This window comes from Oncorhynchus mykiss, chromosome 6 (assembly GCF_013265735.2).
Source record: "Oncorhynchus mykiss isolate Arlee chromosome 6, USDA_OmykA_1.1, whole genome shotgun sequence".
In the NCBI taxonomy this organism is placed as follows: domain Eukaryota; kingdom Metazoa; phylum Chordata; class Actinopteri; order Salmoniformes; family Salmonidae; genus Oncorhynchus; species Oncorhynchus mykiss.
This window is the reverse complement of record NC_048570.1, coordinates 56920520-56945988: the sequence shown is the minus strand read 5'-3', so window position 1 is coordinate 56945988 and position 25469 is coordinate 56920520. Positions and strand designations below refer to the sequence as shown.

General features: G+C 42.0%; 1 protein-coding gene across 44 annotated transcripts in view; it reads left to right on the top strand.

Annotated features, from left to right (window-relative positions):
- Window positions 1-25469, top strand: part of LOC110526187 (CUGBP Elav-like family member 1) — a 53909-nt gene that overhangs the window by 1129 nt on the left and 27311 nt on the right. For 33 of the 44 annotated variants that reach the window (XM_036980513.1, XM_036980503.1, XM_036980499.1 and 30 more), the window contains exons 2-4: window positions 649-679; window positions 1303-1349; window positions 12748-12870. In XM_036980513.1, coding sequence (XP_036836408.1) covers window positions 659-679; window positions 1303-1349; window positions 12748-12870 — 191 coding nt within the window. In that variant the 5' untranslated portion in view covers window positions 649-658. Of the gene's footprint in view, window positions 1-648; window positions 680-1302; window positions 1350-12747; window positions 12871-19605; window positions 20002-25469 lie in introns of those variants that run through there. The other 11 variants (XM_036980535.1, XM_036980534.1, XM_036980533.1 and 8 more) reach the window with 5 other exon arrangements.

Here is a 25469-nt window from a genome sequence, read left to right as displayed (position 1 = left end):
AAATGGAACCATTCTTACAACAACAAAAACATAACTGCGAGCTAATGTTCCCAAATACGCATGATTCTTCTTTTGATAATGTTTGCATTTAGCTAACAGAAGACTGAAATAGCCAGTAGGTGTGCTAATCAACAAGCTAACGTTACTAGTACCACCGAGCCTGGTTCTAAACAGATAACTGTTAGCCTCGCACTACGAGTTGGCTAGCTAGCAACAACACTTGCTGTTTCATAGAACAGTTACTGTTAGCTGCCACATCTGCTAATATATTGGATTTGATGCTCAATACACTAAAAACAAACACGCAAAGCATCTTTATTTCTACTCGCCTAACGTTTGAACAAAAATGTCTAAATGTTGAATTGAGACGATCTGTTGAACATTTCCAATTTTTAAAACCCTTGCATCAATCAATATAATAGTTAGCTAGTAACGTTCGTAAACTAACTAAATGAGGGTTGAGGTCAGTCTACTTCCCTCGAACGTCTGTTCTCAGGCCACATATGAGTGAGCTGCAACAGTGGCAGTTCAAAAACAGTGGTTGAGGCTTGTGTTCTTCATGGGCAACTATTTAAGTTGCCAGTATGCAGTAATTGTTGTTAGATATCACGACAAAACAAAAATTATTCTGACTGGTGTCTTCATAAGTGTGACTTCGATGGATCTCTGCAGTGCACCGGCAAGTCACATGCCTACAGTTCGCTGTATCCATATTCAATGTAACCTATTTTCAAATCTAGCGTTTTCATACATAAGAATGTAGCTGTCAAATGCAACTGTTATGTGTCTAGAGAATTGCTGATGTATGATAACTGGTTCTCTACAAGTTCGTTTGGAGTAATGACTAATTTTATGAGATGGAGTTTAGTTGAACAGACCAGTGGTCATAACCTCACATGACATACCTTTTTCATTATGCATACAAGATGCAGCATAAGCAATGTTTGAAGTATTGACACATTTATAGAAACTGATTGCATACAAATAATTCAGTCATGTCACTGGTGCATTACAATTTGACCTATAGCACTGGTAGTGTGCTACACTGGATGGGGGTGGTATGCATGACAAGTTGAAGATGGCTTGTTTTAGTTATGCAGTTCAATGCAGTTGAGTTGTCATGGAACCATGGAGTCCTCCAAACTGGAGAACTTGACTATTTATGTTAGCAGGTTTAGATCTCGGAAGCAGATTATCAGCCCTGACTCTTGTCTTATTGCTTAAAATGCGAAAGTGAGAATCAGTGGCTGTTAAATGTCAATCGCACAGATTTGGTCATTATATGTATCTATTTGTTAACAGGATAAAGGGGGAAGAACCATTACCTACGTGACAAGCAAACCCCCAGGGTAAGTCATCAGGCTAGGCATTCTCAGCCCCCCTTCTCTCTGATTAGAATCTACTGCTTAGAGGTAGACTACATCCCCATAAAGTCCTTTTAAGCAATGGTCTCAGCTGGCTTAAAATGGTATTCAGAGAGCTGTAGTAGTAGTAGCCTGTTGGGTCACTGAAACAATATGGCTATTTCAATGCCTTGATGCAGGGCAAGTAGGCTATTTAAGTCATGGCCAAAGATTCATTTTCATCACATGGGCAGAAAAAGCACGAGGTTCTAAACATGATTGCCATCGTAGCCTTCTTATGGCTGAATTGAAATGTTTCTAACATAAGAAATATAAAAAGCAAATGCATGAGAACACTTTGGAGATTATGGGGACATTGTCAACACCAAAGGTGGAGACACAACAGTTCACCTGAATCCAAACATTACATTTTTAATTGGATGTGCATTTTACATTTACTGTACTTTTCACAGCATTTGCCAGTAATGAAATCTGAAAGTAATCTGGATACATTCAGTAACAAATTAAGAATATCCATTGAAATGTTGGGGTAGGTACAACAATAACAAACAATTAAGATCTCCTAGGTTTGCGATTGAGGAACTGAAGCATGCACACTTGTAGTTTGTTTGGAGCCCAGCCCATCACAAAATAACTTGTTGTTTATGCAATCCAAAAATGTTCAATCTGGGTCAGGTGGGCATCATTTGAAAGCTTATTCTATTGCCAAAATGTTTTGCTAAGTTATAAAATTTGATCTTAGTGTTAGGCTTTCACAAGGCACTGAAGACAAACAGATTGTCATTTTGGTGCATATATAATTGAGTCATGAGTTCATTCAAGTGCTTGTAACTGGGAATCAAAATGGCACGCACATACTCCATTATTTCATAATGATGCTTTACATTGGTCCAAATGTGGAATCCGTACCCTAAATATTCTGAGCTAGTCATTCAAAAAGTATGGTCCACAGATCTAAGGGAATCTGAACAACCCTTTAACTCTGTGTTGTCTGTTCACACTGCTATGCTTTATCTTGGCCAGGTCGCAGTTGCAAATGAGAACTTGTTCTCAACTAGCCTACCTGGTTAAATAAAGGTAAAAAAAAAACAGAATATTGAAAATATTACCTTGGTGTCCCGTAATCCGAACCATCAATTTATACATTTAAAATTGTAAAGAATAATCTCAGGTAAAGCCTAACACATACATACAAACAAAATATACACTCAGTTGCCAGTTTATTAGGTACACATTCACGGTACTGCAAACCAACCTGTGTTGCTATGTGGGGTGGGAAGAGGTGGAAAACATGGTTTCTGTGGGGGTGGTCTCCTTTCTTTACATACCAACTTTATTATTACAAAATCCTGTTATCAATATAATTTCTCTGTATGTATTCGTACTTTGTATTTTTTTTTGCTTTAGTGTGCGTTCTGCGGCCAATTCTTCTGGGTCGCTTATATCCCAGCCTTATAGTTAACGTACCTGCATTATGTTGCACAATAAGACTGGGATACAAACAACAAAAAATAATTGGCCGCAGACCACACACTTGAATGCACTCTTTTTTTCGTTTGACATTTTGCACTATCACTTAAGTTAAACCTATTGACTTACTGTTGATTTAATCAGTATTTTTTTTTTTTTGTTTTTTTTGTTGTTGCCATGAGGTCTTGTGGTTACTAGTTGCAGAGGTGTGGTGCCTGTTGTTATTTGGGAGGTAACTAGCCAGCAACATAGGTGAAGTTGGACAGTTTCCATATGTGTCACTAATTTGGATTCTACACACTTGTGCTTATGTTGTTTTAATAAATGCTTTGTTCCTATAACTGTGATGTCCACATTTATAACGGTAATGAGGATAACATTATATATTATAACAATAGCCTACAGTGTCGTTTAAATAAAGGGTTGTGTATGAGGCCTTAGATTTAGCCTCTGAGTGCTGTATTTCCTTTTATTGCATCATGATTTGTCAACAGGCTTTTAGATGCAATTTTGTAAGAAAGACACAAAGATGTTGTGGAATGCTATGGAGTAATACAAAGATTAAGTGAGGGGAGATGACTCCTGTTGGCTTAATTTTCATCATAGGTACACTTCAACTATGACAGACAAAATGAGAAAAAAAATCCAGAAAATCACATTGTAGGATTTTTAATGAATTTATTTGCAAATTATGCTGGAAAATATGTAGTTGGTCACCTACAAACAAGCAAGATTTCTGGCTCTCACAGACCTGTAACTTCTTCTTTAAGAGGCTCCTCTGTCCTCCACTCGTTACCTGCATTAATGGCACCTGTTTGAACTTGTTATCAGTATAAAAGACACCTGTCCACAACCTCAAACAGTCACACTCCAAACTCCACTATGGCCAAGACCAAAGAGCTGTCAAAGGACACCAGAAACAAAATTGTAGACCTGCACCAGGCTGGGAAGACTGAATCTGCAATAGGTAAGCAGCTTGGTTTGAAGAAATCAACTGTGGGAGCAATTATTAGGAAATGGAAGACATACAAGACCACTGATAATCTCCCTCGATCTGGGGCTCCACGCAAGATCTCACCCCGTGGGGTCAAAATGATCACAAGAACGGTGAGCAAAAATCCCAGAACCACACGGGGGGACCTAGTGAATGACCTGCAGAGAGCTGGGACCAAAGTAACAAAGCCTACCATCAGTAACACACTACGCCTCCAGGCACTCAAATCCTGCAGTGCCAGACGTGTCCCCCTGCTTAAGCCAGTACATGTCCAGGCCCGTCTGAAGTTTGCTAGAGAGCATCGTGTTTGGAGGACAAAGAATGCTGAGTTGCATCCAAAGAACACCATACCTACTGTGAAGCATGGGGGTGGAAACATCATGCTTTGGGGCTGTTTTTCTGCAAAGGGACCAGGGCGACTGATCTGTGTAAAGGAAAGAATGAATGGGGCCATGTATCGTGAGATTTTTCTTCCATCAGCAAGGGCATTGAAGATGAAACGTGGCTGGGTCTTTCAGCATGACAATGATCCCAAACACACCACCTGGGCAACGAAGGAGTGGCTTCGTAAGATGCATTTCAAGGTCCTGGAGTGGCCTAGCCAGTCTCCAGATCTCAACCCCATAGAACATCTTTGGAGGGAGTTGAAAGTCCGTGTTGCCCAGCAACAGCCCCAAAATATTATTACTCTAGAGGAGATCTGCATGGAGGAATGGGCCAAAATACCAGCAACAGTGTGTGAACCTTGTGAAGACTTACAGAAAAGGTTTGACCTCTGTCATTGCCAGCAAAGGGTATATAACAAAGTATTGAGTAACTTTTGTTATTGACCAAATACTTATTTTCCACCATAATTTGCAAATAAATTCATAAAAAATCCTACAATGTGATTTTCTGGAGAAAAAAAATCTCATTTTGTATGCCATAGTTGAAGTGTACCTATGACAAATTACAGGCCTCTCTCATCTTTTTAAGTGGGAGAACTTGCACAATTGGTGGCTGACTAAATACTTTTTTTCCCCACTGTATATTTTGGGAGGTCTGTTAGGTTGGATGGGGAGCGTCGCTGCACAGGTATTTTCAGGTCTCCCCAGAGATGTTAGATCGGCTTCAAGTCCAGCCTCTGGCTGGGCCTCTCAATGACATTCAGAGACTTATCCCGAAGGCACTCTTGCATTGTCTTGGCTGTGTGAAGAGGGTTTTTGTCCTGTTGGAAGATGAACCTTGCCCCAGTTAGGGCTGTTACAGTGACCATATTACTACCACACCGGTGGTCACGAGTCATGACAGCAGTCAATTTTCACGTGACCGTTTAGTCAAGGTAATTAGGCTTCTCCAAGCTCTGATGCTGCTGATGGTCATTGGTAGCTTTCCAAACTTGCTAACTGCCTGATACGGCACTGCCTGATACGGCACTAGATTGTCCCTCTAATCACTCTGACATCAATGCAAATGTCATCAAAAGTCTAATCAAACACTTCATGATAGAATGAGCTCATGTTGTGCAACATTTCTATAGGCTATGCAATTGAGTGAGAAAACCGAGTGATGGTCTCTATTAAAAAGATGATCCCATCAGCTTTCTTTTTTTTGTTGAATATTTTATTTTTGCATTTTCCAATTAAGAACATTCAAAACAAAAGTGAAAAGATTTTAGACAATGATAGGACAAAGTGACAGTAACAGACGAGCGTAATAAAAAGAATTATAATTATGTATACAAACATAAAATAAAAATAATGAGTCTTTGGATCATATGGTCACCTGCCGTAGGCTACATATTATGCATTACGTGTGAAACATTATGTGAGGATTATATAGAGATTCAATCAATGTGACGTGGGGGGGAGATTCTCTATATAGTCAAAAGGTTGCCAAATTCTGTAAAATGTCTTTAACTTATTCCTCAAGCAGAAAGTGATTTTCTCCAGTGGGATACAATTATTAACTTCCACATTGCAACTGGCAGGGAGGAATCCAATATCCATTTCAAGGCAATACATTTCTTGGCAATCACTAGCAATATTTCTGTTAGCTTTATAGTATGGCTTTGCCTAAGATTGTTGTTCTAAAGGGAATGCAACCCCGTGAATTGAGGATATGGTATCGCATACCCCCTGCCAGAAACCGTGTAGTTTTAAACACTGCCAAGTGGAATGGAGGAATGTTCCTTCATCTGAGCCACATCTAAAACATAGGGAGGAGATATCAGAGTTGAACTTGTGCAGTCTAGATTGGGTGATATAGAGCTGATGGAGGAAATTAAACTGCATCAGTCTGTATCTGGAGTTCAATGTGGATGTAACACCATCCCTGCATAGGTCACTCCATAGACCCTCATCAAGATCAATACCCAGATCTTTTTCCCATCTAAGTCGGGGTTTATCTAGCTCAGGCAGTGTTAGTCCTGACATAAGAGCATCGTAAACACTGGAAATGGTCTTGAACAGTGGTTGGTCTGCGTGGCAGAGTTGTTCAATAGGTGACATCTTAGGTAGGTTCCATTGTCCCTTGAGAGTCACCCTAATAAAGTTTCGTAGTTGTAGGTAGCTAAAGAAGTCCATGTTTGGCAAGTGGTATTTCTGTTTCAGCTGATCAAAAGACATAAGATCTCCCTCCTCGTAACAATGTTCCAGAAGAGTGATCCCCTTATCAAACCATGGTCTAAAGTTACTATTCTGGAAAAACATAGGAATCAATCTATTGTTCCATAAAGGAGTTTTAGGGGAAAGGAATCCCCCTCGTCTGAACAGCTCATGCAGTTTGCACCATGCCAGGACAGAATGTATGATTAAAGGGTTGTCTGTGATGGTTTTTATAGATTTTCTGTCCCATTTGTAAAACAATTCTGCCCCAGTGTCATCATTTACCTCAAGCTTTTCAATGTTCAACCATGAGGGAGAGGGACCATTGTCAAACCTCTGAGCCAGAGACCTAGACTGTGCAGCCCAGTAGTACATTCTAAAATTGGGGAGGTTTAAGCCCCCTTGACTCTAATCAAGGGTCAGTTTATCCAGGACAACCCTAGGGGTTTTGCCGTGCCAGATAAACCGTCTGGTCAGCTTGTCGAGAGAGGAAAAGAGTGCTGCGGGAACAGGGATAGGAAAAGATTGAAACAGATATAGAAATCTGGGCAGGACATTCATTTTAATTACATTGATTCTACCCAGTAGAGTGAGAGGTAAGTCCTTCCATTTACAAAGTCACCCTCCACCTTTTGCAACAAATTGGCCAGATTGAGTTTATAGAGGTTGTTCAGATTACCATCCACCACTATGTCCAAATATGTGAAGCCCATAGGCGACCATCTAAAAGGAAACTTGTGCTTGATGGTATGATGGGCAAAGACAGACAACGGTAAGATTTCGCTTTTATCAAAATTGACCTTATATCCAGAGAAAGAACTATAACACTGTAGTAGAATCTGCAAGTGAGAGAGGGAGTGTTCTGGGTTTGTTAGAAATAAGATAAGGTCGTCCGCAAAGAGTGATAATTTATGGCTATGGGGGCCCACCTCAAAGCCATGTATGTCAGGGCACGTTCTAATAGCCTCAGCCAACGGTTCGATGGCGAGGGCAAAGAGGTTGGGGCTAATTGGGCAACCTTGTCTGTTCCCCCTATAAAGAGGGAAAGAGGAGGTAGCAATCCTAGCTTTAGGAGATTTGTAGAGTGATTTTATCAAATTTACAAACACAGTACCTAAACTGAACTTTTCCAAGACGCGAAAGAGGTATGGCCATTCAACCCTATCAAAGGCCTTTTCAGCGTCGAGGGAGACTGCGACACTAGGTATTTTGTTTTTGTTAGCAAGGTGAATTATATCAAAGAACCTTCTGAGATTATTGGAGGACAATCTATTAATTATGAAGCCAGTCTGATCTGGGTTGACCAACAGGGGAAGACATGACTCCAGTCTCTTAGATAGCATCTTGGTGACCAGTTTACAATCTGTGTTAAGGAGAGAGATTGGTATATAGGAGGCGCACTTTAGCGGGTTTTTCCCTTTCTTGTGGATTACAGTAATCACTGCTTGAGAGAGAGACTCTGGAAAGCAGTTGTCTTCCCTGGCTTTTTTAAGTACCTCCATAAGGTAGGGGACCAACAGTTCCCTAAATTCTTTATAGAACTCTGGAGTGAAGCCATTTATTAGAAGGTAAGGATTTAATGGCCTCCAACAATTCAGGAACTTAGAAGTGTTCACTCAGGCGCTCGCTATCTTCCCCTGACAGGCATGGGAGGTTGAGAGAGGAGAGAGAGGAGTCGATCTCTGATAGATCATCGCTTGATTGGGAAGTGTAGAGGTCTTCATAGTATTTCTTAAAAGTATTATTAATTTCAGTAGGGTCGAAATATCTCATTAGTAAGAGTTTCTATAGCATTAATTGTCCTCTTACTTTCCTCTGCTTTCAGTTGCCATGCCAATGCTTTGTGAGCTTTCTCTCAGAATATTATATTTCAGTTTTTTTATTTACCAAAAGCCTGTATAGATCTTTAGTCGGGTCTCTTTGGTAGGTTTTCTCTAGCTCTGAGATTTCAGAATCAAGGGCACTCAGTTCCGCACCGTGTTTTCTCTTCAGCCCTTTAGTATAGGAAATTATCTGTCCCCTCAGATAGGCCTTCAATGTGTGCCAAAGAATGAAACTGTCAGGAGCGGAGGGTTTGTTCGTCAAAGTAAAAATATTGATCTGCTCTTTGATGAATGCACAAAATTCAGGTTGCTTTAGGAGTGTAGAATTTAGTCTCCATCTATATGCTCCATTTACCTTGGTAGGAATGGAGATTAATAATAACAGAGGAGAATGGTCACTAAGCAATCTGGGGAGATACTCAACATCTAACACTCTATGAAACAGTTGTGTCGAAAGTAAAAAGTTATCTATGCGTGTGGGTGTGAATAAAAAGAGTAGTCCCTATCCTGTGGGTGCAACTGTCTCCAGATGTCTAGTAAATTGAGATATTTCATGAATGACATGGTGAGCTTGCCGACTTTGGTAAGAAGTGAGGGTTTATCAGAGGACCTATCAAGAACTGTATCTAAACAAAAATGTAAATCTCCTCCAACCAGTAGCCATCCTGGTGGTGCTTGAGCGACCTGAAGAAAGACATTTTGAATAAACATATGGTCATCGAAGTTAGGAGCATAAATATTCAATAGGGTCCAAGACTCTGAAAACATATGCCCCTGCACCAAAACAAACCTGCCAGAGGGATCAGAGATGGTGTTGTTGATGCAGAAGGGGATGTCTACTTATCAAAATTGCAGTTCCTCTTGCTTTGGAGTTAAGAGGACGCAATAACTTGTCCTACCCATTCCCTCTTCAATTTCTTGTGTTCACTGGCTAAGATGTGTTTCTTGTAAAAACACAATGTCAGCCTTTAATTTCTTAAGGTATGTATAGATTATTTTCCTTTTAATTGGGCTGTTAAGAACTTTTACATTGAATGTGACATATTTTAGTGGATTAAGCATAGGTTGGGTTTCAAATATTTCTATTCAGTTACATATATCATATGTAGATAGTTAGGAAATGTTTCAACTTTGGTTTGAACACAGAAGTGACCTATGTGTCTCTTTAGGAAGGAAACAATAAACACAGAAAAAAAATGTCACCCACCCTGATTGTCAGACTAAAACAACAATCCCAACAATCAAACATGAATACACTTGTAGAGATACGTTGCTTCTTGCTTTCCATCTTGCTCTTACTAGCTAAACCTTGGCGTAAACTAAAACCTGCGAGCTCTCTAAGTTGAAAACAAACGTTGTGAATAGATATTTATGGCTGAATATTTACTGCCCACGGTAAGGGCTGCTTGAGTCTCTTTTCGAAAGATTAACATAAATGAGGGGGAAAGCAGCCGGTGATGTTCTTCTCCTTCAGTGCTTTGGCGGCAGGTCTGAACTGCTTGCGATGTCTGGCGAGATCCGCTCTCATATCCGGGAAAAGGCTGGCCCTCTTGCCATCGATGGTGATGTCCCCTTTGGCTCTTGCGAGTTGCAGTATCTTCTCTCTGTCTTGGAAACAGAGGAACCTGATCAGGACGGCCCATGGGTGCTCATCTGGCTGGGGTTTCGGCGCTGATGTTCTGTGGGCACGTTCGATTTCCAGCCGCTTGGTGAAGTTGATTATGCCTAGGACCTCCGGGATCCATTGAGTGAAGAAACGGACCGGGTCATGGCCCTCGCTGTCCTCTTTCAATCCCACCACACGGATATTACTACGTCTACTCTGGTTCTCCATCTGATCTACCTTGTTTTTGAGGTAGGCTTTGTCCTTTTGCAGTTGTATCAAGACCTGGTCATGTCGAGTGATGGTATCTTCACCTGTGCTAATGCACAACTCTGCCTCAGTCGTTCTCAAAATGAGATCATTCATGGAGGATTTCAGGTAGTCAATGGAAGAATGGAGTTCAGGCGATTTCTTATACATTTTCATAGAAAGACCTTTGTTACCATCCTGAATTTCCCGGAGGAGAGTAGCCAGCATGTCGGCAGGCTTGCAAGAGACTGCTGAGAGCAACAGTTTGGAACTGTCGTCTGAATTATGATGGCTAATGCTAATCTTGCTAGCTGTAGTGTTATTGTTATCTTGGGAATCAACAACGTTTTGGTCGTCCTTCTTGCCTCTCGGTCGGAGGTCCATGGATCCTTTGGGAAGGTAAGTACTTGACAATTTATCACCCGATGTTAGAATATTGTTTCAACGTTATTTAGGTAACAATAGAATAACTTTGAAGAGCTCGGTTTGTCAACGTCTGCTCAGCTCCGCGGCATCACGTGCTCCCCTGCATCACGTGCTCCCCTCCCATCAGCTTTCTATAGGCTAGGCCTACTATTTATTTCTCAACTTTCCTAATATGAAGCATATTGCTTCTCTTTACAACAGGAGTTTAGCCTACCAGGCTGCCATGAAAATGAACCACCGGAACCACCATTAACTATTTAAGTGCAGAGATTACATATTTTTTCCCCGCTGCCCCTGTTTTGAGACATTTGCATGATAATAGTCAGTTCTGAATCAAAACAAGTTTCCCACATTATTTAGTATATGTAAAGATAATATTAAATCAAGAATGGTGTGATGGCGGCAGGGTAGCCTAGTGGTTAGAGCGTTGGACTAGTAACCGGAAGGTTGCAAGTTCAAATCCCCGAGCCGACAAGGTACAAATCTGTTGTTCTGCCCCTAAACAGGCAGTTACCCCACTGTTCCTAGGCCGTCATTGAAAATAAGAATTTGTTCTTAACTGACTTGCCTAGTTAAATAAAGGTCAAATAAAAAGCATGTCAAGTTTCAGCTCTGTCTGTGGCCTCTCTTCCTTGGTGTGCACTGCCACTGCGTTTGTTTCCATCTTGTCCAGCTGTGTCTAACATTTCACGTAAGCCCTGTTTTTATTGTCTACATCGAAGTAGCGGTGCTTGTACGTAGCATTGAGCATGGTGGTAACACAGTAGAGGCTCAGAGAGAGTGCCACTGAATTGCTTGTTCACTGCCTCTACTAGAGCACTTTCCCAAGTAAACCCCATTTTTGTTGAGCAGGCATTTCAATGCCATGACAGTGTATCAGGTCTGCTGCAGACGCAGTTGAGCTTATTTCTCGATAAAGTTGTTGGAATGGTGCTAGTTCTTGTTCTCAAATGCCATTGAAATGGCAGCAGCGGTATGAGAACCAGCACATTCTTGAACATGCAATATGGCTTTCCTCAGTACGAAATCCTCGTTGACCCACTGTGCTGTCAAACTCAATGCTCATGGGGCTGACATCGCTGGTCCAAGTGTCAATTGTGATGTTAATAGCAGTGATGCCCATAGCAAGTAGCTCATGGATGTAAGTTTCAACAATACTGTGTAACTCCGATAGGGCAACATCTAAAAAATAGCGCTTACTTGGTAGTGTGTACCAGTGCTCGACCGGTCAGCGAAAGCCAACATCATCCACGACAGAGAACGGTTGATTGTCAAGGGCAATGAATTCCATTATCTTGGTGTTAAGGAATTTCGCCTTCGAGTTGTCTCGCAGAAATGTTCTTACTCTTTCAAATGACTGGTCGACTTGTTGACTGCTCGATCCACACAGCAGACATTATGGGCTAGTTTAGGAATGCTTTGTTGCACGTGTAGCGCTATACTTTTTTGTGGCGTCATTACGTCATCTACCTACGTTTATATAGGTATGCACGTCAGATTTGACATCGGTTTTGCACATCGGCGTTAAACTGGCCGATTCCGATATGCTTACCAATTTTATATCGTGCATCCTTTAAACACTTTTTGGCATGATGGAGTAGCTATGGACATCTGCCTTATGAACAGTCCTGAATCTTGGGGCCTTTCAACAACACAGCTAGCTAATTATATAAGTGTATATGTCGGTGTACTTCGTGTCAGAAAGCAGTTTTTCACCTTTACACCCCAGGGTAGTTGTAATCTAACCAAATGCCTTGACCTTGCTTCTCTCATCCCTTGAGTTTGTTGTGCAAATAATTCAGAGAAGCACAAAGTAACTCAGACTAGCAATTCGTTTTTTAAATGTAGGCCAAGGAGATAGCAGTATTTTTAGGTCCACTCATTTCATATAGTCTTTAAAGCAGTAAGACAAATCACTCTACTTTAGTAGCTGTGCATTCTATGTAACCTTTTCTAGGTTGCCTGCCCTGGTTTGCATCCAGAAAGAACGTCTATGCACAGGCTAGTCTACATGCAGTGCCTGTAATTAATTCGTTTTTAAAATCATTCTTGTGTGTCCAATTTTGTCAAGTACATTTCGATTTCTCTCCTATCTTCCACATGCATGTTACACTTTTTCCTCTGTCAAACTGTCTTTGTCTCAGTCACTGTAAGTCCTTTCCATCTACTGTTTGTTTTTCTTGTGACTCATGATTATCATGTTTGTCCTGTGCTGTTTGTTGTATTTCTGTAGTGATTGTGAAAGGCACTGGATGGATAGCATCGACGCTGAAGTCTTGTACCTGTCCACGGAGCAGCATGGGCAGCCACAATGTGTGCTTCCCCACACTGCCCTGGAGGTACCCACCATGGGAGGGTAAGAACACTTTCTCCCTTGCTTTTTCCCCTTCAATGGAACCTCTGCCTACACTGGTATGCTTTGGTTTGACATGCCACACAAGGGCTAATTCACAAGGACACTATAGTAGTAGATACTAGTTGGGCCTACAAGTAGTGGTTAAGAATTGCATGTGAAGAATGGTAGTGTATCAAGATTCTAAAGTTGAAAGGCCTCAGGATGTTTCGAGCAGACATTTTAGAAAATGACTCCCGCATCTGCTATTCTATAATGTAGACACTAGTGTTGCACTGTATACTGAAACTTCTGTACCTTTCCAATACTAGAACATGACAAACAGTTTGGTCCTGGAATTTTTATTTCGGTAATTGTGTCAAATGTGTGTCTCGGATCAACTCTATCTGCACAGCCAATGTCCCCCTTATAGTGCGAGGCACGCACTGTGCCTGCTCCACTTACTCATTGCTAGCCTGCACTAGGAGTCTGGGCTGCATCATGTTTGCTCCCAACTCAAGGCCGCACAGAAATTGACACACTTGAATAATGCGACACTGCATGTAGAAATGTTGGAACTGTTAATACTGTTTGCCAAACAATGTCCATGATGGCTAGAACACTTTACAATGCGAAAATATACCAGTGGCTTTCAGCTTTGTAAGCTAACTTGTCTTGCTAGCTTACAGCTGAAGATAACATCAATTGATAATATAAATAACGCAAAACATGCTGATTTCCACTATAAACTGTTGAAGTGCGGGTTCCTCCCACTCTTGTTTTGGGGGGTCCGGTGTGCCCCGCAGATATTTTTATGTAGAAGGACTTGAGAAGCTCAGGTGACTTTTTAAAAGGATATTTTACTCCAAAATAAATTACAATTAAATTATGCTGACACCATCTAAAATACAATTTCCACTTACGGAAATGAGCCCAATAACATATTGGTGAAATGATTTCTTAAAATGTAAATGTAAAATGTATTTGTACATATTGTACCATGCATATAGCCTATGCTTTGTCCATATTAAGAGGTATGCCGTTAGCAATAAGCATTGTCACCTATAGGCCGACTGATGCAGCATAAATAAACTATAAATAAATAGGTCCCAAATGTGATATTTAACTAGTTAGCATCCTATTGATGAATTTTATGTCTAAAAATGTTTTTCATAGACACAGTGAACAGTCAACACAGTCAACTAGGTAAATGGATAAAATATCATATGGGGCCATCTGATTTTCCTATTCATTACTTGTTTTGTTTGCAGAGGAAAAGTAAATGTGGACAGTTCTAGCATCTTCAAAGTGCTCAGAGTTATTGTTTTGGTCTGGTGGCAATGATTTTGGCGTGGCACAGCACCACAGTAAAATGACTGCTGCAGAAACACTGTTGTGATACTGAACTTGGTATCGAAGTCAAAATTCTGGTATCGTGACAACACTTAGACACATGGTGACAATAACCTAGTTCTACACCACTATATGCCATTAATCAGTATGCATTCATAAGTTAGGCGAATATCTCCTATTCCCCATATCATGTCTGTCTGTGTAGTCTACTTGTTGTCCCCCATGATGAAATCGGGAAGGGGACTGTGGATCTGTCTCCGTCCGTTAGTGCTTTCGTACATTAGTTTGTTCGTACGTGATATCTCTGACAGCACTGGGCCGATTTTAACCCACAAGTCGATATCCGAGCCACAGTGGAAATGTAATTAGCATATAAAAAAATCCCCATAAAAATCTGTCCGTTTTAAATTAGGGATTTTCTTTTGCATTGGATCTGTCTCAATCCGCCAATGTCGAACTTCCGCATCTGCGGTGAAAGGTGATAGATGGAGCGGTATTTGTCAGACCATGAGACAGGGTTATGATATGGGCAGGCATAAGCTACAGAAAACTAACACCATTGCATTTTATTAATGGCAATTTGAATGCAGCAGAGATACTGTGACGAGACCCTGAGGCCCATTGTTGTGGCATTCGTCCGCCGCCATCACCTCATGTTTCAGCATGATAATGCACGGTCCCATATCGCAAGGATCTGTAAACAATTCCTGGAAGCTGAAAATATCCCAGTTCTTCAATGGCTTATAAACTCACCAGACATGTCACCCGTTGAGCATGTTTGGGGACGCTCTGGATCTACGTGTATGACAGCGTGTTCCAGTTCCCGCCAATATCCAGCAACTTCGCACAGCCATTGAAGAGGAGTGGGACAATATTCCACAGGCCACAATCAACAGCCTGATCAAGTAACTATATGCAAAGGAGATCTCTTGCGCTGCGTGAGGAAAATGGTGGTCACACCAGATACTGACTGATTTTCTGATTCACGCCCTTACCTTAAAAAAAGTATCTGTGACCGACAGATGCAAATCTGTATAATCCAATCAAAGTTTATTTGTCACGTGTGCCGAATACTACAGGTTACAGTGAAATGCTTGCTTACAGGATCTAACCAATAGTGCGAAAAAAAGGTGTGTGTGTGTGTGTGTGTGTAGATAAGTAAAGGATAAAACAGTAAAAATACATTTGAAAATAAGAGTAGCAAGGCTATATAAAGACACCGGTTAGTCAGGCTTATTGAGGTAGTATGTACGGTTAAAGTGACTATGCATATATGATGAACAGAGTAGCAGTAGCGTAAAAGGAGGGGTTGGCGGGAGGTGGGACACAATGCAGATAGCCCAGTTAGCCAATGTGCGGGAGCACTGGTTGGTCGGGTCAATTGAGGTAGTATGTACATGGATGTATGGTTAAGGTGACTGTGCATATAAGATAAACACAGAGTAGCAGCGGTGTAAAAGAGGGTTTGGGAGGAGGCACACAATGTAAATAGTCCGGGTAACCATTGGTTACCTGTCCAGAAGTCTTATGGCTTGGGGGGAAAAACTGTTGAGAAGCCTTTTTGTCTTAGACTTGGCACTCCGGTTCCGCTTGCCATGCGGTAGTAGAGAGAACAGTCTATGACTGGGGTGGCTGGGGTCTTTGACAATTTTTAGGGCCTTCCTCTGACACCGCCTGGTGTAGAGGTCCTGGATGGCAGGCAGCTTTGCCCCAGTGATGTACTGGGCCGTACGCACTACCCTCTGAAGTGCCTTGCGGTCAGAGGCCGAGCAATTGCCGTACCATGCAGTGATGCAACCGGTCAGGATGCTCTCGATGTTGTAGCTGTAGAACCTTTTGAGGATCTCGGACCCATGCCAAATCTTTTTAGTTTCCTGAGGGGGAATAGGCTTTGTCGTGTCGACTGTCTTGGTGTGTTTGGACCATTCTAGTTTGTTGTTGATGTGGACACCAAGGAATTTGAAGCTCTCAACCTGCTCCACGACAGCCACGTTGATGAGTATGGGGATGTGCTCTGTGCTCCTTTTCCTGTAGTCCTCAATCATCTCCTTAGTCTTGGTTACATTGAGGGATAGGTTGTTATTCTGGCACCACCCGGCCAGGTCTCTGACCTCCTCCCTATAGGCTGTCTCATCGTTGTCGGTGATCAGGCCTACCACTGTTGTTTCGTCTGCAAACTTAATGATGGTGTTGGACTCGTGCCTGGCCATGCAGTTATGGGTGAACAGGGAGTACAGGAGGGGACTCAGCACGCACCCCTGGGGAGCTCCAGTGTTGAGGATCAGTGTGGCAGATGTGTTGCTACCTACCCTCACCACCTGGGGCTGACCCGTCAAGAAGTCCAGGATCCAGTTGCAGAGGGAGGTGTTTAGTCCCAGGTTCCTTAGCTTAGTGATGAGCTTTGAGGGTACTATGGTGTTGAACGCTGAGCTGTAGTCAATGAATAGCATTCTCACACGTGTTCCTTTTGTCCAGGTGGGAAAGGGCAGTGTGGAGTGCAATAGAGATTGCATCATCTGTGGATCTGTTTGGGCGGTATGCAAATTGGAGTGGGTGCCAGGTTTCTGGGATAATTGTGTTGATATGAGCCATTACCAGCCTTTCAAAGCACTTCATGGCTACAGACGTGAGTGTTACGGGTCTGTAGTCATTTAGGCAGGTTGCCTTTGTGTTCTTGGGCACAGGGACTATGGTGGTCTGCTTGAAGCATGTTGGTATTACAGACTCAATCAGGGACATGTTGAAAATGCCAGTGAAGACACCTGCCAGTTGGTCAGCACATGCCTGGAGCACACATCCTGGTATTCCGTCTGGCCCCGCAGCCTTGTGTATGTTGACCTGTTTAAACGTCTTACTCACGCCGGCTACGGAGAGCGTGATCACACAGTCGTCCGTAACAGCTGATGCTCTCATGCATGCCTCAGTGTTGCTTGCCTCGAAGCGAGTATAGAAGTGATTTAGCTCGTCTGGTAGGCTTGTGTCACCGGGCAGCTCGCGGCTCTGCTTCCCTTTGTAGTCTGTAATAGTTTCCAAGCCCTGCCACATCCGACGTGCGTCGGAACCGGTGTAGTATGATTCAATCTTAGCCCTGTATTGACGCTTTGCCTGTTTGATGGTTCGTCGCAGGGCATTGCGGGATTTCTTGTAAGCTTCCGGGTTAGTCCTGCACCTTGAAAGCGGCAGCTCTACCCTTCAGTATGAATGTTGCCTGTAATCCATGGCTTCTGGTTGGGGTATGTACGTACATTCACTGTGGGGACAACGTCCTCAATGCACTTATTGATAAAGCCAGTGACTGATGTGGTGTATTCCTCAATGTCATCAGAAGAATCCCGGAACATGTTCCAGTCTGTGATAGTAAAACAGTCCTATAGTTTAGCATCTGCTTCATCTGACCATTTTTTTATAGACCGAGTCACTGGTGCTTCCTGCTTTAATTTTTACTTGTAAGCAGGAATCAGGAGGATAGAGTTGTGGTCGGATTTACCAAATGGAGGGCGAGGGAGAGCTTTGTACACGTCTCAGTGTGTGCAGTACAGGTGATCTAGAATTTTTTTCCCTCTGGTTGCACATTTAACATGTTGATAGAGATTTGGTAGAACCGATTTAAGTTTCCCTGCGTTAAAGATTCCGGCCACTAGGAGCGCCGCCTCTGGGTGAGTAGTTTTTTGTTTGCTTATTTCCTTATACAGCTGATTGAGTGCATTCTTAGTGCCCGCATCTGATTGTGGTGATAAATAAACAGCCACAAAAAGTAAGCTGAGAACTCTCTAGGCAAGTAGTGTGGCCTGCAATTTATCACAATACTCCAGGCGAGCAAAATCTAGAGACTTCTTTAGATTTCGTGCACCAGCTGTTGTTTACAAATATGCACAGACCGCCCACCCTCGTTTTACCGGAGTGTGCTGTTCTATCTTGCCGGTGCAGCGTGTATCCCGCTAGCTGAATATCGATGTTGTCATTCAGCCACGATTCCGTGAAACATAGAATATTACAGTTTTTGATGTCCCATTGGTAGGATATTCGTGATCGTACCTCGTCTAGTTTATTGTCCAATGATTGCACGTTGGCGAGTAATATTGTCGGTAACGACAGCTTTCCTACTCGCCTTCTGCAGATCCGGACGAGCCATCCGGCTCTACTTCCTCTGCGTCGCTTCCTTATGCGAATAATTGGGATGTCTGCCCTGCGGGGTGTTTGGAGAATATCGTTTGAGTCCTGCTTGTCGTTGTTGTTGTTAAAAATCTTTGTCTAATCCGAGGTGAGTGATCGCTGTCCTGATATCCAGAATCTCTTTTCTGCCGTAAGAGATGGTTGCAGAAACATTATGTACAAATTAATTTACAAATATCGCAAAAAAACCCACATAATTGCACAATTGGTTAGGAGACCATAAAACGGCGGCCATCTCCTCCGGCGCCATTTTTCCATTTTACTAGTCGTGAAATCCATGTATTAGGGCCTATTGAATTTATTTAAATTGAGTGATTTCCTTATATGAACTGTACCTCAGTAAAATCTTTGAAATTGTTGCATTTTGCGTTTTTATATTTTTGTTCAGTTTAGATGTATCTCATGTTCCCCATAATGTTCCCACATAGACATTGCTTTCATCAAACGCTTGTGTGCGTGCATGCTTCCAACCAAACCAGGAATATTCCCACATGCTATAACTCAGACCACACTGGTCGGATTTTGACTAAACTTGGGTGAATGATGCGTCTTGCCATAGAGATCTGGCATTTACAAAATGACACTGATTGGCCCAAGGCAGGAGCTATAGTAATTATCGGAAATGTGTTAGTCACACGGAATGTCTCAGTTGGCCCAAGGGAAACATTTTATAGAAATGGTCAAGAAAGCTTGAAAGCAATGTTTTCTATCATTTAAGTGGGCTTATTAAATCGTAATAGTGGTTTTGAAACCACTCTGGTTGTTGTGATGGCGCAAACAAAATAAAAGGAAAGGTTATAGAGCCATCCACTGCCCAGGTTGTTAACACAGGTTGCCATCCATGTTTATGTGTTCTCTGCCATGCCTGTGGGTTTCCTAAGGTCAGGAGGTTAGGGTGGGGAGTTAATGCGACCAATGTCATATGACCCAGCCCCCCTCCCACCCACCCACTGCCACAGAACAACAGGGTGACCGAGTCCCAGTGCCGGAACCTGATTGTCTCCCAGCCTCATATTAGTGCAGGGATTACCAGCTCGCTCCCGTTCCCCATTCATTCCGGACAGTCACTCGTCCTTATCAGCATCAATCTGACACTCTATTTATCTGACGCTGCACCCAGTTCTGCTTGGCTAAGAGAAATGCTCACAAAAAGCCCCAGCCCATCAGCACTTTTTTTTGTGGGACCCAGGGCCACAGCTTTCAGTGGCCTGCCTACTCTTCTGTTAATCTAGACCCAGTTTGTTGGACAGTGAGGATTTGTTGTGTGTTCTACTCTGGTTCAAGGTTTAACCGTTGTCCAATTAATTGAATTTGTTGGTTCTTTACCATTTTTTGTTACTTCTCGTAGTTTTGCATCAGCCTCCATGTAGTTTCGCCATAGTTTTTCCACAACAGCCTCTCCTATGCTTCTTTCCACAAGTTCACACTCTTGAAGAAAAGTTTCTGAGTAGGCTCTAGTAGTTTGCAGTGTATGTATCTTGACTTATTTTCTGGTGTGAAAAAGTGAGATATCTTTCCATTTTTTTTTTACTTTGGAAAAGGGGAGAAACACACAAACATGGCCTCTTTTAAACTGGATTTCTTGCCTGAGATGATGGTGGACCATTGCTCTTTGAATTCTAGTCCCGTGTAAGTAGTTTTTCTTCTTTCTAGCAATGGGTTAATAGCCTATTGCTAAAGTGCTTTTCAGAAATGAATTTGAGGTTTAGTTTTTTTACATTCGTTTTGGTGTCATGTTGGTGGGGGTAGGTTATAATGTTACTTGTTTGATATATTGGATCCACCTCGTATTTATTAGTCATGTGTTTTCAGCATCAGTCTATACTGATACTCAATTTCTTAAACTGTAGTTTGGTCCCAGCTTGTGACTTGACATTTTTTGTGCTTGTCATAATGTTCCATTCCAAAACTTGGTACTTTAAATTTGATATGTAGATGTCGAATGGGAAAACGGTAGAAGAGCGAGTTTTCAACAGGTGCATACTCCCCAAGTGTCCCCCATAATGGTTCAGAGTCTGTATTCTGTATGCAGTGTAGTTGGATTTTTATTAATTTAGCTGCTGCTTTTTTTCTAGATCGACTTACAATCAGTAGTTATTGTACATGTCAGAGGCTTTAAAACAAGTATGTTTTGAAGTTTATGCATACTGTAGACTACATATTTTGTGGTCTAACCCATGTCATTGCCAATTTCGCTACAGGGAAATCGTTAGGAAAGTTGCTTATTCTTTGTTGATCTTGTTTGTTTTTTTACTTCTAATTATCTTTTCATTTTAGCCTTGCTTAGATGTAACATACACATTTAAGGCTTTAGTGGGTTAATGTGAAGTGAATAAATAGGCTACTACCAGTTATTGCCATACATTCCAAACTAAAGCAGGTTAGAGCTTATAGAGCATATTTTCATACCTTACTACCTTACCAGTACCATACATGGTTTACCAGTGGTGCACACATGGGGTGCAATTATTTTTTTCAAAGGTAAAAAAAAAAAGCCCCCAAAAATGTGTTATCAAATGTATTTATATAGCCCTTATTACATCAGCTGATATCTCAAAGTGCTGTACAGAAACTCAGCCTAAAACCCCAAACAGCAAGCAATGCAGGTGTAGAAGCACGGTGGCTAGGAAAAACTCCCTAGAAAGGAACCAAGCTATGAGGGGTGGCCAGTCCTCTTCTGGCTGTGCTGGGTGGAGATTATAACAGAACATGGCCAAGATGTGTAAATGTTCATAAATGACCAGCATGGTCAAATAATAATAATCACAGTTGTCGAGGGTGCAACAGGTCAGCTCCTCAGGAGTAAATGTCAGTTGGCTTTTCATAGTCGATCATTGAGAGTATCTCTACCGCTCCTGTTGTCTCTAGAGAGTTGAAAACAGCAGGTCTGGGACAGGTAGCACGTCCGGTGAACAGGGCAGGGTTCCATAGCCGCAGGCTATTTGCTAACAAATAGTTAACAAGTACTAAAGCATTCCAAATATGCTAGGTAAGTGCTAACGAACACATGCGAACATAAACTAATAGGCAAAAAAATATATTTTTTGCGGGGTCACATACAGGTGCAGTGAAATGTGTTGTTTTACACGGTCAGCCATAATAGTACGGTACCCCTAGAGCAAATGACGGTTAAGTGCCTTGCTCAAGGGCACATCGGCAGATTTTTCACCTTGACAGCTCGGGTATTCAAACCAGCGACTGTTAGCAAACTTGCCCAACGCTTTAAACACTAGGTAATGTTAAAAGGCTACTCACAGTTTTCTGCACAGAATAAACTAATATTAGACAGGATACAGTTGAAGTCGGAAGTTTACTTACACTTAGGTTGGAGTCATTAAAACTCATTTTTCAACCACCACAAATTTCTTGTTAACAAACTATAGTTTTGGCAAGTCGTTTAGGACACAAGTAATTTTTTCCAACAATTGTTTACAGACAGATTATTTCACTTAGAATTCACTGTATCACAATTCCAATCGGTCAGAAGTTAACGTAGTGTAGGTAGACTGTGCCTTTAAACAGCTTGGAAAATTCCAGAAAATTATGTCATGGCTTTAGAAGCTTCTGATAGGCTAATTGACATCATTTGAGTCAATTGGAGGTGTACCTGTGAATGTATTTCAAGGCCTACCTTCAAACTCAGTGCCTCGTTGCTTGACGTCATGGGAAAATGAAAAGAAATCAGCCAAGACCTCAAAAAAAGAATTGTAGACCTTCACAAGTCCAGTTCATCCTTGGGAGCAATTTACAAATGGCTGAAGGTACCACGTTCATCTGTACAAACAATAGCAAGCAAGTATGAACACCATGGGACCACGCAGCCGTCATACCACTCAGGAAGGATTCGTGTTCTGTCTCCTAAAGATGAACGTACTTTGGTGCAAAATGTGCAAATCAATCCCAGAACAACAGCAAAGGACCTTGTGAAGATGCTGGAGGAAACAGGTACAAAGTATCTATATCCACAGTAAAAACGAGTTCTATATCGACATAACCTGAAAAGCCGCTCAGTTAGGAAGAAGCCACTGCTCCAAAACCGCCATAAAAAAGCCAGACAACGGTTTGCAACTGCACATGGGGACAAAGAACATACTTTTTTGAGAAATGTCCTCTGGTCTGATGAAACAAAAATAGAACTGTTTGACCATAATGACCATCGTTATGTTTGTAGCTGAAGACACCATCCCAAGCGTGAAGCAAGGGGGTGGCAGCATCATGTTGTGGGGGTGCTTTGCTGCAGGAGGGACTGGTGTACCTCACAAAATAGATGGCATCACGAGGAAGGAAAGTTTTGTGGATATATTGAAGCAACATCTCAAGACATCAGTCAGGAAGTTGAAGCTTAGTCACAAATGGGTCTTCCAAATGGACAATGACCCCAAGCGAACTTTCATAGTTGTGCCAAAATGGCTTAAGGACAACAAAGTCAAGGTATTGGAGCGGCCATCACAAAGCCCTGACCTCAATCTTATAGAACATTTGTGGGCAGAACTGAAAAGGCGTGTGCGAGCAAGGAGGCCTACAATCCTGACGCAGTTACACCAGCTCTGTCAGGAGGAATGGGCCAAAATTCACCCAACTTATTGTGGGAAGCATGTGGAAGGCTACCCAAAACGTTTGACCCAAGTTAAACAATTTAAAGGCAATGCTACCAAATACTAATTGAGTGTATGTAAACTTCTGACCCACTGGGAATGTGATGAAAGAAATAAAAGCTGAAAAATTATCATTTTAGAAAGTTATCTTAATAGCTATAACATATAGCTGGCAAACAGTTGTGAATGTCATAGAACTAAGTGTAACTTCATCACCTCACTTAAGTTGCACTGCACAGGAGTGACTCCCCTCACAAAGCTCCCATTTGCTCATTTGTACATTTTTGTAACCAAACACCTGACCGGCTCAATCAGCTGTTTGGTAAACTTCATAATGAAAAATAATCAGGTGAAATGAAGAACGCAATCTGTTTTATCTATTAACCTAGTGCACACGTTGACTGCATTTAAAAAAATTGAAACATTGATAACAAAAATATTTTCCATGGAATTGAAAATCATACCGTGTGTATTTCAAAATGCCACAGTATACCGCCCAACCCCATTAAAGCTTATGGTTGGTTTGCCTATATGAGGCCATTTGGATCTAGAATATTTTTACATATTATTCAGTGATCTAAAGGTAGTTTGGTTTATCAATACCACAGAAATAGAACCAGGTTGAATGATTTTCACAAATCGTGCTTAATTGAAGGGCATAGATTTACCTTGGACCAGAATGTCCTTCAATTACTAAAAAGTGAACTCTTGTCATGACATTTCAATAGGCAGTTTTGTGTCCGTTGAGATGATATTTCCTGGTATCCTTAAAGTGATAAAGGATTTTGGCAATTCGAGTCCGATGAACACGTGGGTATAATTCTTACATCTGCGTGCAGTTTGACGGAAGTTGCTAACTAGCATTAGCGCAATGTTTGGAAAGTATGGAAACTACCTCTTAACTTCCTTCATACTGGATACATAGACATAAAATGGTATCCATGAGTTAATATGAATTTGGGGATGAAGATGATAAAGGGCATCATTGCCAAAATCCCGAAGTACCCTTCATGTGCTCATAAGATGGTGTCCTTAGATCTATCGCTTTACGTTTTTCTCGGAACGTGTTCCGTACTCTCTCGGTCTTTCTCAATATACAGTGCATTCGGAAAGTGTTCCGACCCCTTCACTTTTTGAACATTTTGTTACGTTACAGAATTATTCTATAATGGATTAAATAAATAGTCCTCATCACTCTACACACAATACCCCATAATGACAAAGCAAAAACAGGTTTTTAGACATTTTTTTGCTAATTTATAAAAAATGTAAAACACATCTGAGTATTCAGACCGTTTGCTATGAGACTCCAAATTGAGCTCAGGTTCATCCCCTTTCCATTGATCATCCTTGAGCTGTTTCTACAACTTGATTGGAGTTGCCCTGTAGTAAATTAAATTGATTGGGCATGATTTGGAAAGGCGCACATCTGTCTATTTAAGGTCTCACGGTTGACAGTGTCTGTCAGAGCAAAAACCAAGCTTGAGGTCGAAGGAATTGTCCGTAGTGCTCTGAGACACAATTGTGTTGAGGCACAGATTTTTATTTTTTACTAGGCAAGTCAGTTAAGAACAAGTTCTTATTTTATAATAACGGCATAACCCGGACGACGCTGGGCCAATTGTGTGCTGCCCTATGGGACTACCAATCACAGCCAGTTGTGATACAGCCTGGGATCGTACCAGGGTCTGTAGTGACGCCTCTAGCATTGAGATGCAGTGCATTAAACCGCTGCGCCACTCTGGTTGGATGGGGAGCGTCATTGCACAGCTATTTTGAGATCTCTCCAGAGATGTTGGATTGGGTTCAAGTCCAGGCTCGAGCTGGGCCACTCAAAGACATTCAGAGACTTGTCCCGAAGCCACTCCTGCGTTCTGGGGAAGGGTACCAAAATATTTCTGCAGAATTTGAAGGTCCCCAAGAACACAGTGGCCTCCATCATTGTTAAACGGAAGTAGTTTGGAACCTCCTAGATTTCTAGAGCTGGCTGCCCAGCCAAAGTGAGCAATCAGGGGAAATGGGCCTTGGTTAGGGAGGTGAACAAGAACCTGATGGTCACTCTGACAGAGTTCCTGTGTAGAGATGGGAGAACCTTCCAGAAGGACAACCATCTCTGCAGCATTCCACCAACCAGGCCTTTATGGTAGAGGAGTTTGCCAAAAGGCACCTAAAGGACTCTGACCATGAGAAACAGGATTCTCTGGTCTGATGAAACCAAGATTGAACTCTTTGGCCTGAATGCTAAGTGTCACGTCTGGAGTAAACCAGGCACCGCTCATGACCTGGCCAATACCATCCCTACGGTGAAGCATGGTGGTGGCATCATCATGCTCTGGGGATGTTTTTCAGCAGCAGAGTCTTGGAGACTGGTCAAGATCGAGGGAAATGGAGCAAAGTACACCCATATACTTGATGAAAACCTGCTACAGAGAGCTCAGGACCTCAGACTGGGGTGAAGGTTCACCTTCCAACAGGACAACGACGACCCTAAGCACGCAGCCT